This window comes from Falco rusticolus, chromosome 6 (genome assembly GCF_015220075.1).
Source record: "Falco rusticolus isolate bFalRus1 chromosome 6, bFalRus1.pri, whole genome shotgun sequence".
Classification (NCBI taxonomy): Eukaryota; Metazoa; Chordata; class Aves; order Falconiformes; family Falconidae; genus Falco; species Falco rusticolus.
The window spans coordinates 44,812,277-44,833,653 of record NC_051192.1 but is presented as its reverse complement, the minus strand read 5'-3'; the positions used below and the strand labels follow the sequence as shown (position 1 = coordinate 44,833,653).

Genomic DNA, 21,377 nt, shown 5'->3' with positions numbered 1-21,377 from the left:
AAGCACAAGGTAGACTCCTGTAGTTAAAGTCCTTTGTTAAGGCCCTGTCTTGGAAACTGCTTATCCAAATATGCTTAAACTATGTATGTGAGTAGAGCACCTGACTACCAGTAGTGCAGAACACACACAATAAAGTCACTAAACTTACACTTCACGCACCTAAGTTACCTGGCTGATTAAGGGCCTTATTTCTACTTTCCTAATAACATGTTGAACAAACAGCAATGCTTTTAAATTTGAATGTTTTATCAGGCAAGGTAGATGTTCAGAAACAAATCAATTCAGTTGCTTTTTGCTACCACATTGTTTTCCTATTTGGTAGCTGAATTAATCATACAAGAGATAAATTTATGCCAATCTTTTGCATCGTGGAAGACAGAAAAGAAAGACATGTCATGCCAGCTCTCTTATTCATACAGGAGCCTCAAAATTCTTCAGAATTTGATTATCAGGTATATAAAGCCCAGTATTTATGTCTAGCTGAAGGATGAGTCTCCCTCTCAGTCACCTCCTGGCATCAGACATCAGTAGCTCTTGAGTAACAAGAAACCTCTGCAGAATGTAGCCCTTAGCACACTTCATTCACTTTCCTCATTGGCAAAACAGAAACAAGAAAAATATTTTGCCCTATTAATAACTAATTATTCATCAGGCAATTCCTGATGAAGAAAAAACAATTATTGCCTTAAATTAAAATGACTAACAATCAAGACATTACTATAAAACAGTGAAGAAGAAGGTGCCTTTGTTTTTTAATAAAGTGTAAAAGAAACAATTTAGCTAAAGATTAGACTTTTTTTAGTTCACTAAAGTGTTCTTTCTTTCAAATACTGCCCAATGTGTATGCATAACTAGGTCAGCTGAAGAGATAAGACTGACACTTTGTGCTGTTTGGTTTTGGGTTTTGGGTTTTTTTTATTTATAAACATGTGTAGTACACTCTTGGAAGTACTAATTTTCACACTTTATGTGAACACATATGTTCTCCCATAAAAAGCAACTGTTCTCTAGAGTCTTTAATACTTTGAATAGAAATTTTACCTCTTCCCCCCTCCCCAGGTAACAGACATTTGGCAATACCTGCATTTGTTCTGTTTCTGGTCTCTCAACTGCCTCTGCTAGTTTCTGCAGGACTAAGTATTTGTTTTCAGCCAGTGACGTAAACAGGAGCTTCAGATCATTCTACAGGAGACAACAACAAATTATAGCCAAGCACAGCACAAACCAACTGGAAAATATTTTATGTTCCAAAAGCACTGTAAAACATTATAATGTTATTATGTCAGCACTACAGCATAAAAATTTTCAACATTGAAAGCATCATAATTAGCCAAAGCAAAACATACATCACTGAAAATCCATAACTGGGTATGTATGAGCTAAAAGCTAAAGCAACTCCTATTCAAAACATAATCTGTGAACACTCTTCTGCTTTTGCCTTCCAATTAGATAAATAATTTAGTAAGGGTTATTAGCTTCATTTAACAAAACTGTGTTATTCTTGTGTAATTTATTTAACCACATACACTTGTAAAAAAGCTAGGTTTTACTTTTCAAGACAAGCTTTTTTCATCACAAACTTGAGCAAATAATAGCAAAGTAGTAAACAATGCTTCAACATATTACAGGGCTAACTATACATGACAGCTTTTAGAGTACCTTATCAGACTAGACACATAAATATTACACTTTACAATTTTTCCAAGCTACAATCAAGTATTCTTTTTTTTTTCATGCATTCACCTCAACAGAAAAATATCAGCACATTATTCTAAGACTTTCAGCATTATATAGAGGGTGCATTACTGATTTTTTTTGCAATAATTCTTTTAAATACCAAATGTTAATGGTGTAACAATAATGCACAGGATTCTAATCAACATGTCTGCTTTCTTCAGCAAAGGAAGGTCTTTCATTGGAAAATGTTGAATATTTTTTTCCTATCTGCTGCAGAGGAAAGGTTATGGAGTTTGGAGAGAAATCCTGAGCAACAACCTATGAAACGATGATCCTAACCTAACGACACCAGGGATTTATTTATCCTTTTTTTGTTGTAATTTGTTTTTTCAATAGTACTAAACCATACTAGAGGCCTTATATGATAATAATAGTAGACAAGGTAGAGACCAAGTAAGATGTAAAAGCATTTTTGAACTCTGAAAAGATTTCTAAAAGTGCACATTTCTGTACTATCTTCATTTTTTCTGCTTCGCCCAACACAGACAGCTTGTGATACAAGCTCTTATACAGTAACGGGATAGCTTAAAGATGGTCCAAAAGGTTGGAATCATTATTCTGTTTTCTATCTTATCCCAGCTAATAAAAACAATGTTCTCTATCATTTATGAAATTATAAGATGGATAGAGTGGAACTCTAAGTTGATTTTGCGTTTGATAACAGATGTCCACAACTTCCTTTTATGTTTATATGCCACCAGGGTGAGAAAGCACGGGATGAATGATCACTTTACAATAACTGCATGAATTGCAGAAGGCCTGTAGCAGAGAGTTTAAATTTTGGATCACGACTTGGGTGCCAAGTTTTGCATAGCCTAAGTACAAGTTTGATTTTCTAGTAAAAACCTGTGATAATCTTGTGCTTTTGATTTGGTACCAAAAATTCTCATTGCTTTGAGAATCACATCCTTTATATCCCCACTTGACATGTACCCCTGTTACTGCCTTCACATGGGCATCATACCTTGAAAGTCACTATTTGCTGGAGCCGTTCTTTCATCTGATGGCATCTCTGGTTTACTACTGACTCCAGTAAGGTCAGCCTTCTCAGGAGACTATCCAAAGTGTGTTCTATAATATCCCTATTATCACCACTCTCAGGAAATATCTGAGCAAATAAATTCTGGTTCTTCTCCATTTCTTCAGTTACGTCTTTGATTTCTTTGGCGAGAGACTGATTTTGTAGAAAACAAAGCAAAGTGATAATCAGACACTCTGGAAAGCAGGCAGACATGTTACTGTAACCATTGGCAGTGCATTGTATCTGCAGTGATACAGTGGCTTTTTCACACACAACAAAGTTGTGCAGCTGTAGTATTTCTGATAGTAAAAAGACTCCAGACTGCTATGAGGAAAACAAGTGCTGGAACAAAATGATGTAGAATCATAGTATCATAGAATGGTTAGGTTGGAAAGGACCTTTAAAGGTCATCTAGTTTAACTGAACTGCAATAAGCAGGGACATCTTCACCTAGATCAGCTTGCTCAGTCCCACTCAACCTAATGTTTCTAGGGATGGAGCATTTACCACCTTGTCTGGGCAACATGTTCCCGTGTTTCACCACTCTCATAAAAATTTTCTTCCTTATTTCTAATCTGAATCTAAACTCTTTTAGTTTAAAACCATTAGCCCTCATCCTATCGCCATCCCCCCTAGCTCCCTCCCTTCCCCTCCCTCTTCCCCACCCCCAACTTCCATGTTGATGAATTTGTACTGTTTCTATATCCCAGATCAGTCTTCCCTCTTTTCCACTTCATTTCAATTTCAACAGTGTGGTGTTTGCTAATACTTAGCAAAGAAGTGAAACAAAAGGCTCTATGTTTAGTTCTCTTTTGACCAGGCAAAATTTGCATCAGTGCTGCTTTCTGCAACATTCCCTACACAATCAGTGAAGTTACTTCTACCAGTAGCAGAATACTGCAACTACATAGAGATTATGACAGTGACATGTCACTCATCCAGGATGCTAATATTTACTTTCTAAACACTATGTAAAATGCACCCTTTACTGGCAATTTAAAGAAAGTCATATTCATGGATTCCTTACCTCTTGCTTGCAGAGGTATGTTTCTGTTTCTTCCTCTGGCAACAGAGGTGTAGCAACAAAGACCTGCTTTTCCACACCATCCAGCCACACAGATGTGGCTGTGACACCATCATACAGCTTCTGTTCAAGATGCACGCTCTCCTCCACCCGTCCAGCCTGGGCGATAGGAACCAGAGAAGTCCAGAGCAGAAGCACAAAATACTCTTTCTAATGTCTAATATTTGGGAAAGGGCTGGATTTTCAGGTGGGAGCTAGAGTTTTCAGTGTAAATGTTACTCTGGATAGATGTAGAGGATAGGTGTAAAGCCAACTGAAATGTTACCTCAGATGACACTTCTTCAAGGGCCTGATTCAATTCAACCAATACTGGTGACACTAAGGATTTATCTTCATCCTGTCTTTCCTCCTTATACAAAGGCATTCCAGGTATCAGTCTGTTTGGTCTGCTATAAAGCTGCTGAGAGAAAATTACTAATTAGGATGCTTCTACCATATACAGGACATAAAATTCAGCTACACAGATTCTACTGCTGACTGAGGATACCACCAAACAATGTTCATGATCCTCCCTCGATTGTTCTGTCATGAATATCTTGAATAGAAGATTGCTTAACAAGAGGTTTACTAGAAGTGCGGGATAAATGCCTGTGGCCAGAATTAGCACTGACTTGTTTTTACCAAAAGAGTTATTAATTACTGTTGAATAAATACAAGACATTAAGAACTCTGGAAGATGATTTTAATGTAGTGTAACATAAAGAATAGTGGGCCTGGGTCCATTGACAATAAAATGAAGGATGTATGTTAATATAGATCTTGAAATGTCTCTGGTTTAGTTGATTAACCCCTGTTCCTTTCAGTAAAATTTCTGTGGCTGAAATCACTTGCTTCTTTGTCACATACCCACTAAGATCAAGAATTGAATGTAACCCTTAAATTCAAACTGAAAATACCAGTTTTTCCTCTAAGTTGTTACCAGAGTACTGGTCAATTCCAGAGGGATGATTTGTTAAGAGAATTACCTGGGTTAGATTAGTAGTTCAAAATTTTGAACTTTCTTCCTTTCTAGTTTATTCACCTGAATGGTAGTGCAATTGAAACTACTTTGAACAAGAGTGATGCTAGTGCCATTGTTTAATAGTTTTTAAAGATTTCACAAAAGTAAATTGTTCCATATTCTTTGCATTAACTACATCATCTTAATGCATCCACTATGCACATAATGTATCTCATGTTGTGACAACCGCTTTCATAGAGAAAATGCAAAGAGAAATTAAAAATAGCTACCAGATGTTCATGTTCCAAAGCCTTTTGGAGCAGTCTTTGCTTGGTATTGAATTCCTGGTTCAGGCTTTCCCATTTCACCTTCATCTGTTCTTCAGATGGTGGTTTCTCACCTTCCAAGGCTAATTCCTCAGAGAGCGTATCAAGTTTCTCACTGAACAGGAAGATGCATAAAGGTTTAACAAATACAAAAGTTCAACTGCATAAGGTGCTTATTTCCTCTTTCAGTTAGGAAATACTATATTTAAAGTGGTACTTTTTAAAGCTTTGACTTGGGTTTGGGGTTTTTTTTGGATAGTAAGACGAAGGCTGGTTTGTAACAGAGAGTTGTTCTTGCCAGATGGGATAAAATGCACTTTCTAAGAAACTGTTTAGAGTTGCAAGTACCCATATTAAGTAAAAAAAAAAAACCAAAACAAACCTGACTGAATATACACTACATTGAAATGTAACCCTTAAACAAGCTTTACTTCAAAGCACAAAAGAAAATATTTTATCTGACTTCTTCCTGACCTCCTCTCTCAAAATGCCAGACATACCCTGATATTTTAATGCAGTACAAGACTATGAGTTTAGCTTTGGTAAACAGTTTTTTTCTGTTTGATTTTTTTTTTGTGTTTGTTTCTATAGTATAACATCATGTGACAGAAGGAAGCCTCAAACAGAAGGAGATAGGTACTTTCTGGCATTATAATAGAAAATCACATTGAATTAACACAAATGCTGAGGAAAAGTACCTACTGAGTCTAGCTTACATTCCCTATGCATAAGTCTTGGTTCTGCCCCTTCATGAACTACCTTCATGTTCTAGACTTTGGCATGCTGGAGTAGCCACAAAAATGCTCACTACTACTGAGATACATCAAGGAAGTATTTTAACTGAACAATTGACTGCTCCTTGATTCTCAAGCAGGTAATGTTCACCCTGGCCTCCTCTTCCCTAGACCCTGAGCTTCTCACTCCCTGAAGGTCCTCATCAGCAGAAGACAGTAGGTTTCTTCTGCCTTCTCTAGGGCAGAAGTCTCTCCCAGTCAGAGCTGAGGCTTTTATAGACATCTCTTTCCTCCAAAATGGGAAAGTGTGCAAGAAAATAGACCAGAGATGAAAGTTGAAATACACAAGGCCTCAAAAAGAAAAATATTTACTAACTGCAGGAAAAATAAAATTAAGCAATGAGTATCTCATCTGGGAAGATCTAGTGACAAAGGCAGACAAGGTATTAGAGATCAGCTATGATTCACACAGCAATGCTGGACCATGAAGCTATATTAACTGATCCACTGTTTGTCTAATAAATCCTACTAGTTTCTAATTTTAATGTGATGCTTGATAGGTGATCTGTTAGCACGAAACAGTTTGTGTAGCTATATTATCAGACCTCTGAGTTATATGCCAGGACTCCAGTATCCTAGGTGCAATATAAAAATGGAAAAAAAATATTAGAGGATTATATGCAGAAGAGGGATGTAAACATAAGGTTGACAAAGCACAGTTACATAAATTTACTTCACAGAAGAACACATGAAAGCACACCTTGTACACAGGCCTTCTGGAGCACCTTGCTGTGTTAGGATTTCTTCTCCACGGCATGCTACTGACCGAAGTAGATTCTTCTGCTCTTCTAGTTCTTGTTCCAGCTCCTAGCATAGCAAGTTACAAAACCCAAAACAAACCTCAAACAGATTGTTTTTGTCTGTCATGCAATGGCTGAGCTATTTCTGATATGGCTGGCTTGAGCATCAAAAGCAGTGCAAAATCTCCACTGAGGGACACAGAAAAATTGGGTACGTAAACTGGGTTGTTGAACTACTTGACTAATGCCATGCAGTTTCTGGAACCTAACCTAGTGAGGATGTCTGCGTATCATACAACCCAATATACCTTGCAATCTGTGTATCCTTGCTTCTATAAAGACAATGTTGATTACTATTCTGAGCAAATACCATCATCTCCTTGGAATAACTTCAAGGGTTGATTCAATTCAATTCTACTAATGGACAATGGAATGATTAAGTGAGCTGACCATGGTCACCCAGGACCTCTACCCTGCCTGGCTTTCACAGATATAAAACCGTGAGCTCATATGCACCATTGCAAAAGCACCGAGTAAGATTTCAGTGGAAATACTAACAAGAATGGCTCAGCTACAGTGGTAAGCACAATCGAAACATGGGAGTAAAAGAAATGCAAAACACTGACTTTCTGTTGCTGCAGGGTGCTCTGCTGTTGCTGTGAGCGAGTGGTTCTTGCTTGTGCCAGCCATTCTTGGACACTGGGGCTTTGTGAGGAAACAAAATCCAGATCACTCTCCTCCTTTTCTTGTAATGATCCCTGCTTTAAGAGAAGGAAATACAGATTTTACAAAATGTCTTATATTGCTAGAGCACTGGCAGGTCCAGCTCGTAAGTCAGAACCACAGGTAGTGCCACTTTCCACCTCCCAAGCTGCTGGCTCACATAAATTCTGAAGTGAGCAATGACTTTTAGATTGCTGACTTCTACTGGTCATTGGTTATTAGCAAGAAAGCACCACTAAAAATGTAACAATAAATATGCACTACTGTACTTAGCAGAGTAAGAGACCAGAGATCAGAGACCGTGGAGTGATGTCTTTCTGAAGACTGTCATGCTTCTCCTAAAAAAATAGCATTGACCTGTGAAGGAGGGTGCATCTTTAACTGGCAATGATGGGAATCCATGGGTTGCTGCTGCCAGGTTTTTAGTCTAATTAAAGCCAATTTCTTGTCTAATTAAAAATGAGAGAATGCTAGTTGTCATCCTGGTCAAAATCTACTTATCGATAAGTATATAATTCTACCCATGGTTGTCAGAAACACAGTCAGTTAGCAGCAGATTGTATGATACAAACAGTAAAGACCATAAGAGAGACCAAACCAGAGAATGTTATAATAGAACAGCAAAAGCAACAGTTCTTTCACTTCATACTTCTATCATTAAATTTTTCCAACATGAGTGAATAGACAAGCTTTCTATGTAAGCAGAGCAAAAAAGAGCAAATGCCTTAATAGTTCCAAAAACTGCTTTAGCAACTTCTTGATTTCTGAAGTCCATGTTGGCTGTAAATTTAAATTATTTTAGCAGCCAATGTATTAAAATGTAGGAATTTTAACACATTAGGCCTAATGTTAAAGGCAGACTTGTAGGCCTGGCTACTTAGATCTACACACCTATCTAGCTTTATTTAATATTACTTGCAGGCACACAATGACTGTAGTTTGTGCTTTTTGTGCCGTAAGAGCAAAAAAAGCAAGCAGGTATCTACAGCTGGAAAGAACCATATTACCCCTTCCTCTATGAAACAGCTTTGTTTCACTAAGGATTCAGTTTGCAGGTAAACTGTGATACTTTATAGGAACAAGTTTCTATAAAAGCTGATGTGGCTGGAGTGTGAACAATGTCATTATAGGGTATCAGATTAGGCAAAGAAAATATTATGTGAGGGATTAAGAGGGTCTGGAATTCTAATTTTTCTATTAAAAATGAGAAAAAAAGAAAATACTTCTGTAAATTGTAAAAAAAAAATCTGCTTCATTTTATATGCTCTAGGGATAATAGCTGTTCAACTTGTAAATTCCTTTTGAGGACAGTATCCAGTTCATTGCATTTGGGCAGGCTGATTGATTTCAGTTAGATTTTGAGTCTCCTCTGAAAAGAGGGTTGAGAAGCTACAATTTTGGAGTTAAGACATATAGTAAACCTGCATAACCATATAGTTCCTGCAATATCAAAGAGTGTAAAAGGGATTGTGGCATTTGTGGATGCAATGAGGTTTTGCAAATACGTTACTGTGCACACTTTTTAGATCAAAATTATTTGTGAACCAGATTTTATCATTCTCAAATCAGAGAGTCTAAGTTTAAAAAAAGCACTTCCATTTTTATTTGAATTTTGTCTGAAGGAACTGCATTACATTTCCTTTAAACAGTCATGGAAATTAATGCTTGAAGTTGTCATTCTTGGGAACTATCCACTCCAGCATAGAAATAGTTGGGAAAACCTAAAGAAAATGGTGATAAAATTGATCTTTCAAAGGAGTTCAGAATTGTAAAACTTATATTGGGCATATTCCTCTTGTGGAACTGAAGTCATCCCTCACACACACACACTTTGTAATAAAAAGTAAAGAAACACTATCTGTTTTTTTACTGCAGAATCCATTCTACTTCTTTGTTTTATAAGGAGTCTATTTATTGCCCCCAAGTCACAGAATTTAGTAGTTAACAGTAATAAAGCAATGTTTTGTATATCTTTCAAAGTGCTTGCAAAATGTTACATTTGGAATCAACGTAGCGTGGAACTCTCCTGATCCAGCAGGTTCCTGATAAGTTTCACTGCTTTACTCCATGAATAAAACAGCTGGTCAAATCACTGTTTCCATATCATTAGGGACATTCATTAATTAAAATTAGAAGGAAAATGGAAATTGCTGCAAGGAAGTCACAGAATCTCACACCAACTCCTAAAAAGCCTTGTGCCACATAAATAACACATATGCTGAAATACTGCTTTAAGGAAAGTACAGCTTAGTCTAAAACGTTCTTGGTCTTGCAGTGCAACTTGGAAGGACCCTTCCTCTTCTGGGTGCAGGCTAGTCTATGCCTCTGTGCAATTACAAGGTTACCAGTACATCTATAGACATGTATATGTCTGAGGTTCTTGCATGCATGAGCAACAGTGCTGTTAGCATGTGAAGTTTCTCAGGGTTAATAATGGCAGTGGAAAGAGTTAAGGTATTTTGGGGCATCTGATGCTCTGAGCATCCATAAGAAATACTTTATGCCTGACTCTTTGTGAAAAGACACTGTAGATTTTCTCATTTGAAAAGAATTGGTCAGTAAAAATTTGAGGATGTTATACTGCCTATATCTATTTTCTTCCACAATCCATATGCAAAGTCCAAAAAAGGTTCGCAATTCATAATGAAACTTAAGTCTTGCATGCATGTAGCATGTTAATTGATTCATATTCTACATCTGCAAATTATGTTTTTGTTATTTTTGATATTAGAAAAGTATCCAAGAACCTGTTTTAAAACTTCAAACTAATTCACATCATTGTATTTGAAATTGCAGCACATTTTAAAATGCAGCACGCATATTTTAAAATAAAGCGAAACAGTTCATGATGCTTTTTTGTTTCACAAGTAATATATTAGAATACAGTATTATATGCCTACATGCTGTTGACAACACTTTTCACTTGTCTAATCATGACATTTAAAATAAAGAATAACATTAAAGTTACTTCATCTTAGAGGCAATAGGAATAAATACCTGGAGTTTTTCCATGGTTTTTTTTTGTGTGTGTGTGTTTGTTGTGAGGTTTTTGTGAAGTTAAGTTTTGTAGTTATCCAGTTGCTTTGGACTAAAAATAGTTCTTAGCATGTCAAGTGACTTTTCAAGCTAACCTCACAGTAGGCTTTAATCTGCTAGAAATCTTTGAAGCTTATCATGTTTAATTTGCACAGCAAAGCCCAGAAAAGAAGTAAAAGGAAAGGCAGGGCAGAGTCACAGCAGGGCAAGCAAGTTCAAAACCAGAGAGTCACATTACATGGTTGGGTTTCTTGTATGTATTCGGTTCTCCACACGCTAGTTTAACCTAAAGAATGACCAAAACCAACTGTTAAATAAAATGAACTAGTGGCAATAAACAGACCAGCGCTGCTAATAGGACAAGACTGAGGTTAAATATATCTTTATTTATATGGTATAATGATGCCACTAAGTATTAGCCATATTTTAAAAAAATGTCACTACCTTCTGTTATCTGTCATTGTGTTGTGCACACTGTACAGAGAAAAGCATGTATTTAGGCTTCTTTTGCGCGGGGAGGGATCCTGCCCCAGAGCACATGCAATCTAAAGGGACTGAGAACTTGAAGAATATCCAGACCAAGCTAATCATGTATCTACTTCATTATTGTCCTTTCAGTGAAGATAGTAAAGTTCGAGTAGTTTCATCATGAAATGGTACAATGAAAAAAAAGTGAAAGCAACAAGCTAAATCTTGCTAGGCAGTTCTTTATTTTAGAATGCAATTCCATTTACTAACTAAAGATGAATAGCTCAAACTAAATCAGTAAAATACTTTTACTCCTTTCCCTAGATGCATAAAACTGCTATGAAATCCCTCAAACTCCTGTCCACCATGAAGCCAGCTGGAAAAACCACTTACCTGAATGTTGATCTGTTTGTCGTGGAGCACTCTCTGCAGCTCCAGAAGGCTGCCCTTCAGCGTCCTGAGCTTCACAGCCAGCTGCTCTGCCTCATCCTTCGTGTGAGCTTTCCCCTCCATAAGCAAATTCTCGTTGTGCACGGACAACTCTGACAAGGCTACCACCTTCTGCTCTATTTCAACCAGCATGTTCTGCAGCAGCAAAAACAAAGAACCAAATTCATACATTTTTCGAGCATCTGTCACTCTTTCTGGCAAGACGACCTGTGGCCTACCTCACCCTCTGCCAAGCTAAGGGCAAGTCAGATTATCATTGCTTTGCCTTCCAGTCCCTTTCAGAGTCCTTAGGAATATGCTTGCAAATGTTTGCATTTGCCATTTCTGTTTGCAACCTTTTTCAAAATAAGAAAGTAAAAAGTTATTTGAAACAAAGGATTTGTTCTAGAGGAGATTCCCTTTATTTTCAGATAAAAGGTAAGGGTGGCTAAGATGCTAGACTGACATCCATAATGACAAGGAACAGAGCACGCAGCTAGAGTTACTTCTTTCCTCTTCTTTCATGTACACTTAGTGAAGTGCTTCCTACCTCCTGCCAAATGTTGCTCCAGTTGCATTAGTAAGCTTCTCTTCTCACTATTTGCTCTTTCTGATTGGTGCATGATGGACTTAAGGATTTCTGTATAATCCTCTTTAGTCTAAAGAGAGACTTAAAGTGACAAATCTCTGGCATGTTTATTCTCAAAAGCTACTTTCCTGACATTCTATTAACTGTTCACGTATTACACACAGTGCATATTTTCATCTTCAAAACTCAAAGCACCTACAATTCTATTCTGACAGCACGTTTTTGTTTCCATAGGAACTATCAACTGAAAACATACAAATATTTCTCCTGAAGGAATTAGTGCAGGATAAAATGGCAAAGTCTCTAAAAAATGGAAAAAATATAGGACTTTATATAAGACTTACCATGTTAATTTTTTAAGAACCAGCAAAAGAACAGCAGTATTAACTTTTCCACAAAGTTAACTGTTCTTCTTGAGTTTCCTAAAGACTATTAAAAAAAAATTGCTGCTTTGTTTAAGTTCACAGGGTTTAACCATATACAACAGAACAGCTTCCAAGGATGGGTGATGAGAGAACACCTGAGACCGAGCAGACTGAAAACTCCAATAATGAAGCAGTGTCAGTGGAAATTTAACTAGATGTTTAATTCGTCAGACCTACACGAAACATAACTCCCATTTAACATAAAATACTCCAGATACTCATTCTTCAGCATGAAAAGGGATATTCTGTCCATTTGTTTATTGTCTATCTTGTAATTTAAATTATAATGAACGTACAGTTCTAAACTCTCATTTAAAAATGGAAGATCCCCATTAATTTGAGAACCTGGATGTTATGACTGATCCAAGTCTTGTTAGGAAAAGTATATGCAATTACTCCTATTGTAGCAAAATGTTTTCCCTCAGTTGTTTTGGTATTCTGGGTTGAATAATATTATATTCATAAAAACAGTTACTACTCATTATTATACTTCAATTTTGAATGTATGTAGGGATTACTTGTGAAGAAAGCACTACACTGCCCCAGCCACCACTACTAATGCAAGTGTGTTATTCAGCTGGAAAAGGAGGAGTAGGAAAGTATACTGCAGGTGTTTTCATACCTATCAAGTCAGCTGTTCAACGACTAGCTTGAGTGGAGCAAAAACTGCAAGTGAAGCAAGTATTAGGCCTTTAAACGAAACCAAAATGCTCTCTGAAAGTTGCGGAGCTTCCAGCGGTCTTCCAGTCAGGATATCTTGTTTTCCTACTGCTACGTTTACATCTGCTGCCTAAAGCACTGTTTTTAGTCTTTAACTGAAGTAATGAGGAACAGGCTATATTTTATTTCACGATTCACGGATGACGTTAACTGAGCATGTATGAGGTGCTAACAAGCTCAGAAACTTCTTCCCCACTAACATGTTCGCACATCCCACTCAGTAAAGGTCTTAAGATTAATGCTCCGTATTTGTCTCTTCGTTCAGATGAAGCTATGTCCAGCCTGATCATCTCAATGTTACAGGACTGGCAATTTTACCTGACAGTCTACCAGCTGTGCTTCCATGTCCATAGGTTCCTCAGCAGTAACCAGAGCAGTGTCCAGCGTTGCTCGGGTATTGAGTAGCCAGTGGTCAAGCTCATCAGCTTCACAACGGTACCTTTGAAGAGCCTGCTCTTGCCGCTGTTCTTCCAGCTGCTCATTCAGTTTTTCCTAGAGGTACAAATTGCATTTTACTTTTTAAAGGAAATGCATCACAACCGTCACTTTTAAAAATTTTTCCCTCTCTGTCTCTCACAACTTCTATATAGTATTTATGCCATAATAAGCCCTGTCTTTCGTAAGTTGGAAACCCTTACAAAATATTATTGTTTTGAATCGATGACCATGCTTTTCTGGTGACTGAAATTCTGTTTCAGTTCAGTCACTGTATTTCTACTTCCTTCACTAGATCTTTGCTATTACAGCCTCTAAAGATGAGGCCTTTTCTGCCTCCTCTTGCTGCTCTCCTTTGGGTTCCCCCCCACCTCCGATTCAGATTGCTCAGCTAGCACAGCAATGTTTGCTTAGGGAGAAAGATGCGTGGGGCCACCAAGCTGGGAGTGGGCTGCACGGAAAGGACAGCAGCTTTGCCTTTTTTGACAGCAGCAGGCTGTTAGCCTTATTGTCTCTCAAAAGAGGTGCGAGAGGGTATTTCAAGGACCCAACAAAAGAACCAGTGGACCTTCGGTGCAGCCACCATGGGTGAAGAGAAGACTGAAGAGCTGCCTATATTGTCTGGCCTCTCAGAGGATTCCTGGGCTGTGGGGTGTGGAAGGACATTAAGCTCCAATGGCTGCTGCAGCAAGGGCACCGCAGTAACACAGACTCCCTGGGCCATCCGTCAGCTGGTCCATCCATTTAACAGACAGGGAATGATCAGCAAGGCTTGCTCACTCTTTAGTAGTTCCATATGAACTTGACAACTGGCTGAACACCTGGGCCCAAAGGGTGGTGATCAGTGGCCCAAAGTCTAGTGAGAGACCAGTAACAAGCCTCAGCATATTTACGGATGACATGAAATGGGAGGAATGGCTGAAACACCAGAGGGTTGTGCTGCCATCCAGATGGACCCTGACAGGCTGAAGAAATGGGCTGACAGGAACCTCATGAAGCTGAACAAAGGGAACTATGAAGTCCTGCCCCTGGGGAGCAACAATCCCAGGCGCCAGTATATATGCTGGAGGCCAATCTGCTGGAAAGCAGCTTGGCAGAAAAGGACCTGGGGGGTTCCTGGTGGATACTAAATTGAACACGAGCCAGCAATGGGCCCCTGTGGCAAAGGCTAATGGTATCCCAGGCTGCATTAGAAGGAGTGTTGTCAGCAGTTTGAGGGTTATCCTTCCCCTCTACATAACACTGGTGAGTCCATACCAGGAACGCTGCGTCCAGTTCTGGGCTTCCCAGTACAAGAGAGATACAGAGCTCTAGAAAGAGCAGAGGGGATTTCAGGAATAAGAAACAGGTAGAATGGGATGGCCAGAGGATGATACTTAGATGTATCAGACAATGTGGAACCTAAGCATGCTGCAAATGGTACGGAACAAGGGGAAAAAAAAGACTACTGGATCTGGCTGGGATGTAGTTAACTTCATCACAGTCTGTACAGTTCTGTGCTTTGCAACCGTGGCTAAAACTGTGCTGATAACATAGCAGTGTTTTGGCTATTGCTGAACAGTGCTTGTACAGCATTAAGGCTTTCTTTCCAACTGCGCCTCACAAAGTCCAGTAGGCTGAGGGTGGGCAAAAAGCTGGAAAAGGACATAGCCAGGACAGCTGACCTAAACTGATTGAAGTGATACTCCGTACCATATGAGATCATGCTCAGCAACAAAAGCTCAGAGAAAGGAGGGGAGAGGGGGGCATCTGTGGTTATGGTATTTGCCTTACCAAGCAACTGTCACGTGTGCTGAGACCCTGCTTTCCATGCAAGTGGCTAAACATCTGCCTGCTGATGGGGAAGTAGTGACTAAGTTCCTCATTTTCCTTTGCTTGCATGCACAGCTTTTCCTTACTTTATTAAGCTGTCATTATCCCAATCCATGAGTCTTTTTGCTTGCCTTCTATTTTTTCCCCATCCCACAGGAGAGGGGAGTGAGGGTGGGTGTTTGGCTGCTGGCCAGGTTCAACCTACCACACTTCTACAAGGAAAATCAGACCAGTATGTGCAGGGCAAATCCCTCACAGGAAAGTGGTTGCACAGCTTTTCTGAATTTTAAAGGAAAAATTACTAATTACATGTTAGAATAATTTAATAAACAATGATAGTTAAGTGTCTCAAAAATCTAGAGCTGAACAAGGCTCTCAAGCTCTAGTTATTTAAATTAGGTCCATAGAAAGAACAATATTACCAACCCACACCCTCTACAACAAAACGTTTTCATTACCTGTTCTATCTGTATTTCTACATTTACAGCCCTGCAGTGTTCTGGAAGATTTTATCTGTGAAATCAGAGCTATAAAGGGCACAGGTAAAATTACTGAATATTGTCTACATAGTACACATTATTTCTTAGCCAGGATTATTGGGGCATACTTGTGCTATTGTATCAAAGCAACTGTCAGAATCCTAACCACAGTTAAGAGTAGTATATTTGATTCATGCATTATCTTGAAATTATTAGTTAACATCCCCTCCTACATATTATCAAGAAGTTTCTAGGATCCTTTACGGGGTGCAAGCTATAAACAGTAAGATCTACTTCCACTCCCTTTTAAGTAAAAGTTATTTTTGTTCTAAAAAGGAAAAACTTAGTGTTATTTTTTATGAATAACAAAGACATTTTCTAAGGACCTATTCACTATTTCAGGTGACTGCACAGAACTAATGCAGCTGATGCACCCTGGGACTTCCCTGTGACCCACTGTCATGGTTTAACCCCAGTCGGCAACTAAGCACCATGGTTTAGATCCATAGGGCCAGTTCTCATTCAGTCTTTCAGAATCAATTGATGCTGGAAATTATGAAGGCAGCAGTTGCTGTCTTTGTGAATGCACTGCTGCAGTTCTTAGTAGTACAGCAGTAAAGCTGCCCTGCAGTGTTCAAAGTAGTCAAACTGTAGCCAGCTTTAGCACGACTGCATTTTCCCACCTGTATAAGATACACAACATTCCTGTATGTAAATCACCTTTGTATTAAAGGATTTTTGGTAAAGCTGGTAGACAAAGAAATAAAGGGGTGCGTCTTCCATAATAAAAGTTTGCATGTGAATCACTGGGAAGATGAGTGTAGACAACAATGCAACAGTTTGGAAGAGGTGTTATTTCTTGTTTTAAGCTTTCTCCTTCTCTGGTCTCCCAGTTTGGACATGTGACTCTTCAAAAGTTTACTGCAGATAACATGACTTTTAATACCTGCACTTCATTACTTCTTCTTGTGGATATTAAAAAAACCCAAAATATGACACCTACAGTGTGTTTCCAAGTTCCTTCTGGTTAGTTATCACCTAGCATCAGATGAGGGTCTTGCTAGAAAAGAATGTAAGTTATTAGCCAAAGGAATTCTGAGAAATGAGCAGAACTGAAAATGACTTTTTAAATTATTAGCATTCAATGGTGACTATGGACTTTGTTGAAAGTACACGTCTGCCAAAAGTGGCTCTCAAAATCTGGAATGTGATCCAAAAGGTTTTTTCTTGTACCTCTAATAGTTGTCGTTTTCCCGATGCCTTCATTCGAATAGTGGCCATTCGTTCTGCCAAGACTGTGAGAGTGGACTGCAATGCCAGCTGATCAGCAGCTTCTGCATCCAGTGGTTCTGAAACTAGCTCCTGGGCTAATGATGTCTGAAGCTCAGTGATTTCTTCTTGTAACATTAAAATCTCATCCATCAAAGCCTATTTAGAAATGAGAGCAGAGAAAGTATTCATTTCATTTATGAGTGAGAAGAAAGTGCCTCAGGAGGCACAGGTTTAACACAAATTTCAAGATGACTGTCTCAAGGGAGCATGATGAAAGCAAAGTACTGTATATCACTGCTGGTTTGGTAGAGTCAGAATTCGGAAGGACTGGGTCCTGCTTTTAGATGCTTAAGCTAGGACCATGCATCTGATAACTGAAAAACTGATTTCATTACTTATCTTAAATTTCAAATGTATCATGAGACGGAATTCTTTTGAAAACATTATACATACAGATTTATTCTTCCATCAATTTTTCTGCAGGGTATTCTAGCACATACAGTGAAGATAATGTTAGTTAAGCGAGTGTGCGGTGAGAGAAACAGGGAAATGAATTAGCTTCCATCCTGAAACTTATTAACTGGAAAAGAACATAGAGCAATAGATGAAAACATCGAGATTAACTCCATGGTGTAAAAGTTCCTCCTATCATTCTCATCCTATAAAAAAGTTTCCAAGATACCTACAAAATGATGCTGCATTACCAATACCTTACAGAAGATGCCTTACCTTCATGCCTGATAATACATACACATTAGATGCACAGCACATCAGACAGTACTGCAAAAGCCAAATGTTACCCTTTTCAGGTCATGGAGTTCCTACTGAAATGAGAACTGGCCCCACCAGATAGTTTCAAGCTATCAGATAGAAGGCTTAGAGGATTACAACTTGGACATGTGTCAAGATTGGTTACTGGATAAAGTATTCTTTTATTATTCAGAGCATCATTTCTCAAGACTTCCCTTGAGAGGCAATTTTTTGTGTCTTTTGGTTTATTTTGTTTATTTTGTTTAACAAGGCAAAGATTGTATTTAGATCAATTTACAATGCATCAGTATCGGTTATGATCTTAGTAAACACAGAAACATTATACATAGTCGATATACACTAGTAGCACTGATGCTGAAGAACAGCATGAATAGGTGCCACTGAACGCAATCTTGAAAAAAAGATTTTGGTGAAAATTTTGCCAGGACAAACTCTTATGGTCTATTTTACTTTCTTAAAAGGCTACTTCTTAAAAGAATCCCCATTACACCATCTTTAGAACAGCAGGAAGTCCAGAAAGGCAAGACACAGTTAAGAGAGAAGGTTCATACAACTAATACATGTTTTTGAGTCATCAGCCATGAAGAACACTACTATCTAAAAAAAGGGAACTAAAGATACACAGATAACGCATGCCCTCCCTCTATTTCTCACATGTTAAGTTTCTACCTGATGTTCGGCCATCTGGCTCTCCGGGCTTTTGGCTGATTCCAGACTTTCATTTAGTTTGATCTCAATAGTCTCCATTTTTGTGGATATAGACTGGAGTGTGTCCTGGTATTTCTGTTGACGCTCAAGGGCTTCATAGAGTGTGCGCTGCTTTTCACTGATCTGAAGAGGAATGGAAAATATACATTCTGACCTCTGACACAGAATCTGCTTTTTCTTCATATGTCCCTAGGCTTACGAGGTCATCTTCGTACTTCCCTAGGCTTACGAGATTAAAACCAAAAACTTGATTAAAGTTTTAAAGAGTATAAATCATAAAAACAAAATATCCATTCAACAGTTGGCCTTGATGATTTCAAAGGTCTTTTCCAACCTGAATTATTCTATGATTCTGTAATATTAAAAATATGTATCTATTTAAATATCATCAGCCAAATTCTAGGTTCTGTGACTGCAAAAAATGGAGTCTAATAAGCAGGGAAAACCTAGGCACATTCTCATGCCTTTTTTTAGATCTTATGCACTGAAACATATGGATGTACACTATTTGCTAGAAACACAGTTCTTACTATGCCACAAAAGAATTAAAATTTATAGCATACAATCAAAACTTTGACCATTTTCATACATCACTGAACGATTACACCGCACTACTATGCGAAAATGCGTTAAGTTGGCTCAGTATTTGGAGAAACTGGATTCTTGGGTCTTTTTTGCCAACTCATCTGGCATAAGTGGACTTCCCTGTTAGGTTATGGAATATAGTCTGACAATAGCCAATGTTTCTGAAGGTAATTATCAGCATTAATGACCTGATTTTTTTCTTAATGGAGGTCTACCCTGCACAGGCTATCAAACAAAGAACAAAGATAATATCCCATCACAACTAACTAATTCTTGTTACCACCTGAAAACCAAGAATTGTGGAGAAGAATATTAGCTAAGCCAGTTCTTTACATCTTATTCCTTACAATCTAGCTGATTATTTTGAACCCTCCAGATGAAGACTTACCACATTTTTCAGAGTTTCCCAAGAACGCTGCAAATCATCTAATTTGGCACTAGCAGCTGATTCTAAGCCTGGTTCATAAAACTCCTGGGAGGCTGAAGTGCTGGGTTGAATTTTAGCAGCTTCTGTCTGCAACTGTTCAGCAGATAAGGCTTGGTAATAAGCAATGTCCTAAAAGCATGAAGCACATTATTGCACTTTCTAAACAAATTACACTGTGTAAACACCCGCCACCTCACACCCCACATACTGCCCTACTGCATATATCCATGAAAATAAAACCCACAAAGCGAAAAATCACCAGGAAAACTCTGAGTAACACAATAAATAAGTATTTAATAGTAGTATACCGAGTATGGTTTGGAGCTTCACTATAATGAAGATTGTGGATGCAAATTTTTCATGTTCATATTAGCTCAGAGGTACAGGAGGCAACTCTAGACAGACATGGAAAAGCATGAGGGGAGTGGTCCAAGTGGGAGTGTTGTTGTAGCATCATCACAACTACACATGGGGGAAACCCACCACAACAGACAGTGGGTTATGGTACTGTAGATGACAAAGAATATCACTCTAACAAACACTAGCACAGAGAAGGCAACAGAAGAACCAAAAAAGAATATGCTGAAGGACTAGTCAATGATGTAAGAAAGAATATGAGGCACTAGCTTATAGTAAGCCTTCAAACAAACGGGTACTCTGAACTTAGAAAAGACAGTGGGAGAAGAGACCAAACATGCTAAGGAAAATTGGCAAATGTTCAAATTACTGTTGAAAATGCAGGACAGAACTGTTTCTCAGCAAAATTTCTATACTTAGTGTACGGGAATTCCTTCAACTATTGCAGGTGGACAATGAAAAAGGTCTATAGAAAATGTAAAAGTAAGGAAACATGCACAGTATCTACATTTAAGTCAAGAAAGCAGATTTAATGACAAGGATTATTGAAAACTGAAACCATGTGTGACTGTTACCACTACACCTATTTGGATGGTGAAAAATTCTGCAGTCTTCCTTCTTCTGACTTCGTAGCCCCACTTGGTGAACTATGCTCCAGACCAAGCAACACAGCAGCTGTTGTCCAGTTTCCTCAATAATTTTGAATTTGTAAATGCTCGTGATGGAATTTTTAAGACACAGTTTTGCTGCCCGTGAAATTAGTAAGAGATTTTCCAGTGATTTCTGTTAGGTTGGCCCAAGCCCTCCTTTCAGGGACCTCTATGAGTTATCACAATATTTGCATGAAAAGTTGCTTATAAACTACTGAAAAGTGTACTTAGAAAATCCTCCTCCAATCATTTCAAATTTCTTCTTTCCTGACCCTGTATGATCGGGAGGAAAATTCAGCATGTTGAGCCACGTGACTGAGCGAAAACTAAGTGCCTTTTGGTTGGCAGCTTACAGAGCTGTGTCTACCAACCAGACTGCAGACCATTTGCTGTACTGCAAACGTTAAATGTGTATAGATACAAATTCCCAAAGAGTGGTGGTGAATGGAGTTAAATCATGTTGGCAACCGGTCACAAATAATGTTCCCCAGGGCTCAGTACTGGGGTCAGTTCTGTTCAGTATCTTTATCCATGATCTGGACAAGGGGATGGAGTGCACCCTCAAGAAGTCTGCAGATGACACTAAGTTGTGTGGGAGTGTTGATCTGCTTGAGGGCAGGAAGGCTCTGCAGGGGGACCTGAACAGGCTGGACCGATGGGCTGAGGGCAATTCTATGACGTCCAACAAGGCTCAGTGCTGGCTCCTGCACCTGGGTCACACCAGCCCCACACAGCGCTACAGGCTGGGGCAGAGCGGCTGGAAAGGGCCTGGTGGGAAAGGGCCTGGGGGTGCTGGGTGACAGCCATGAGCATGAGCCAGCAGCGTGCCCAGGTGGCCAAGGGGGCCAA

General features: G+C 38.7%; 1 protein-coding gene across 15 annotated transcripts in view; it reads right to left on the bottom strand.

Annotated features, from left to right (window-relative positions):
- The window catches only part of SYNE1 (spectrin repeat containing nuclear envelope protein 1), a 317,571-nt gene that overhangs the window by 80,738 nt on the left and 215,456 nt on the right, over positions 1-21,377 (bottom strand). For 11 of the 15 annotated variants that reach the window (XM_037391919.1, XM_037391908.1, XM_037391920.1 and 8 more), the window contains 12 exons: positions 19,483-19,650; positions 18,471-18,632; positions 16,992-17,186; positions 13,351-13,524; positions 11,263-11,454; positions 7,269-7,403; positions 6,603-6,709; positions 5,073-5,223; positions 4,108-4,242; positions 3,786-3,941; positions 2,702-2,911; positions 1,081-1,182 (listed from right to left, as the gene is read on the bottom strand). In XM_037391919.1, the coding sequence (XP_037247816.1) occupies positions 1,081-1,182; positions 2,702-2,911; positions 3,786-3,941; positions 4,108-4,242; positions 5,073-5,223; positions 6,603-6,709; positions 7,269-7,403; positions 11,263-11,454; positions 13,351-13,524; positions 16,992-17,186; positions 18,471-18,632; positions 19,483-19,650 (1,887 nt within the window). The remainder of the gene's footprint in view (positions 1-1,080; positions 1,183-2,701; positions 2,912-3,785; positions 3,942-4,107; positions 4,243-5,072; positions 5,224-6,602; positions 6,710-7,268; positions 7,404-11,262; positions 11,455-13,350; positions 13,525-16,991; positions 17,187-18,470; positions 18,633-19,482; positions 19,651-21,377) is intronic. The other 4 variants (XM_037391909.1, XM_037391923.1, XM_037391910.1 and 1 more) reach the window with 3 other exon arrangements.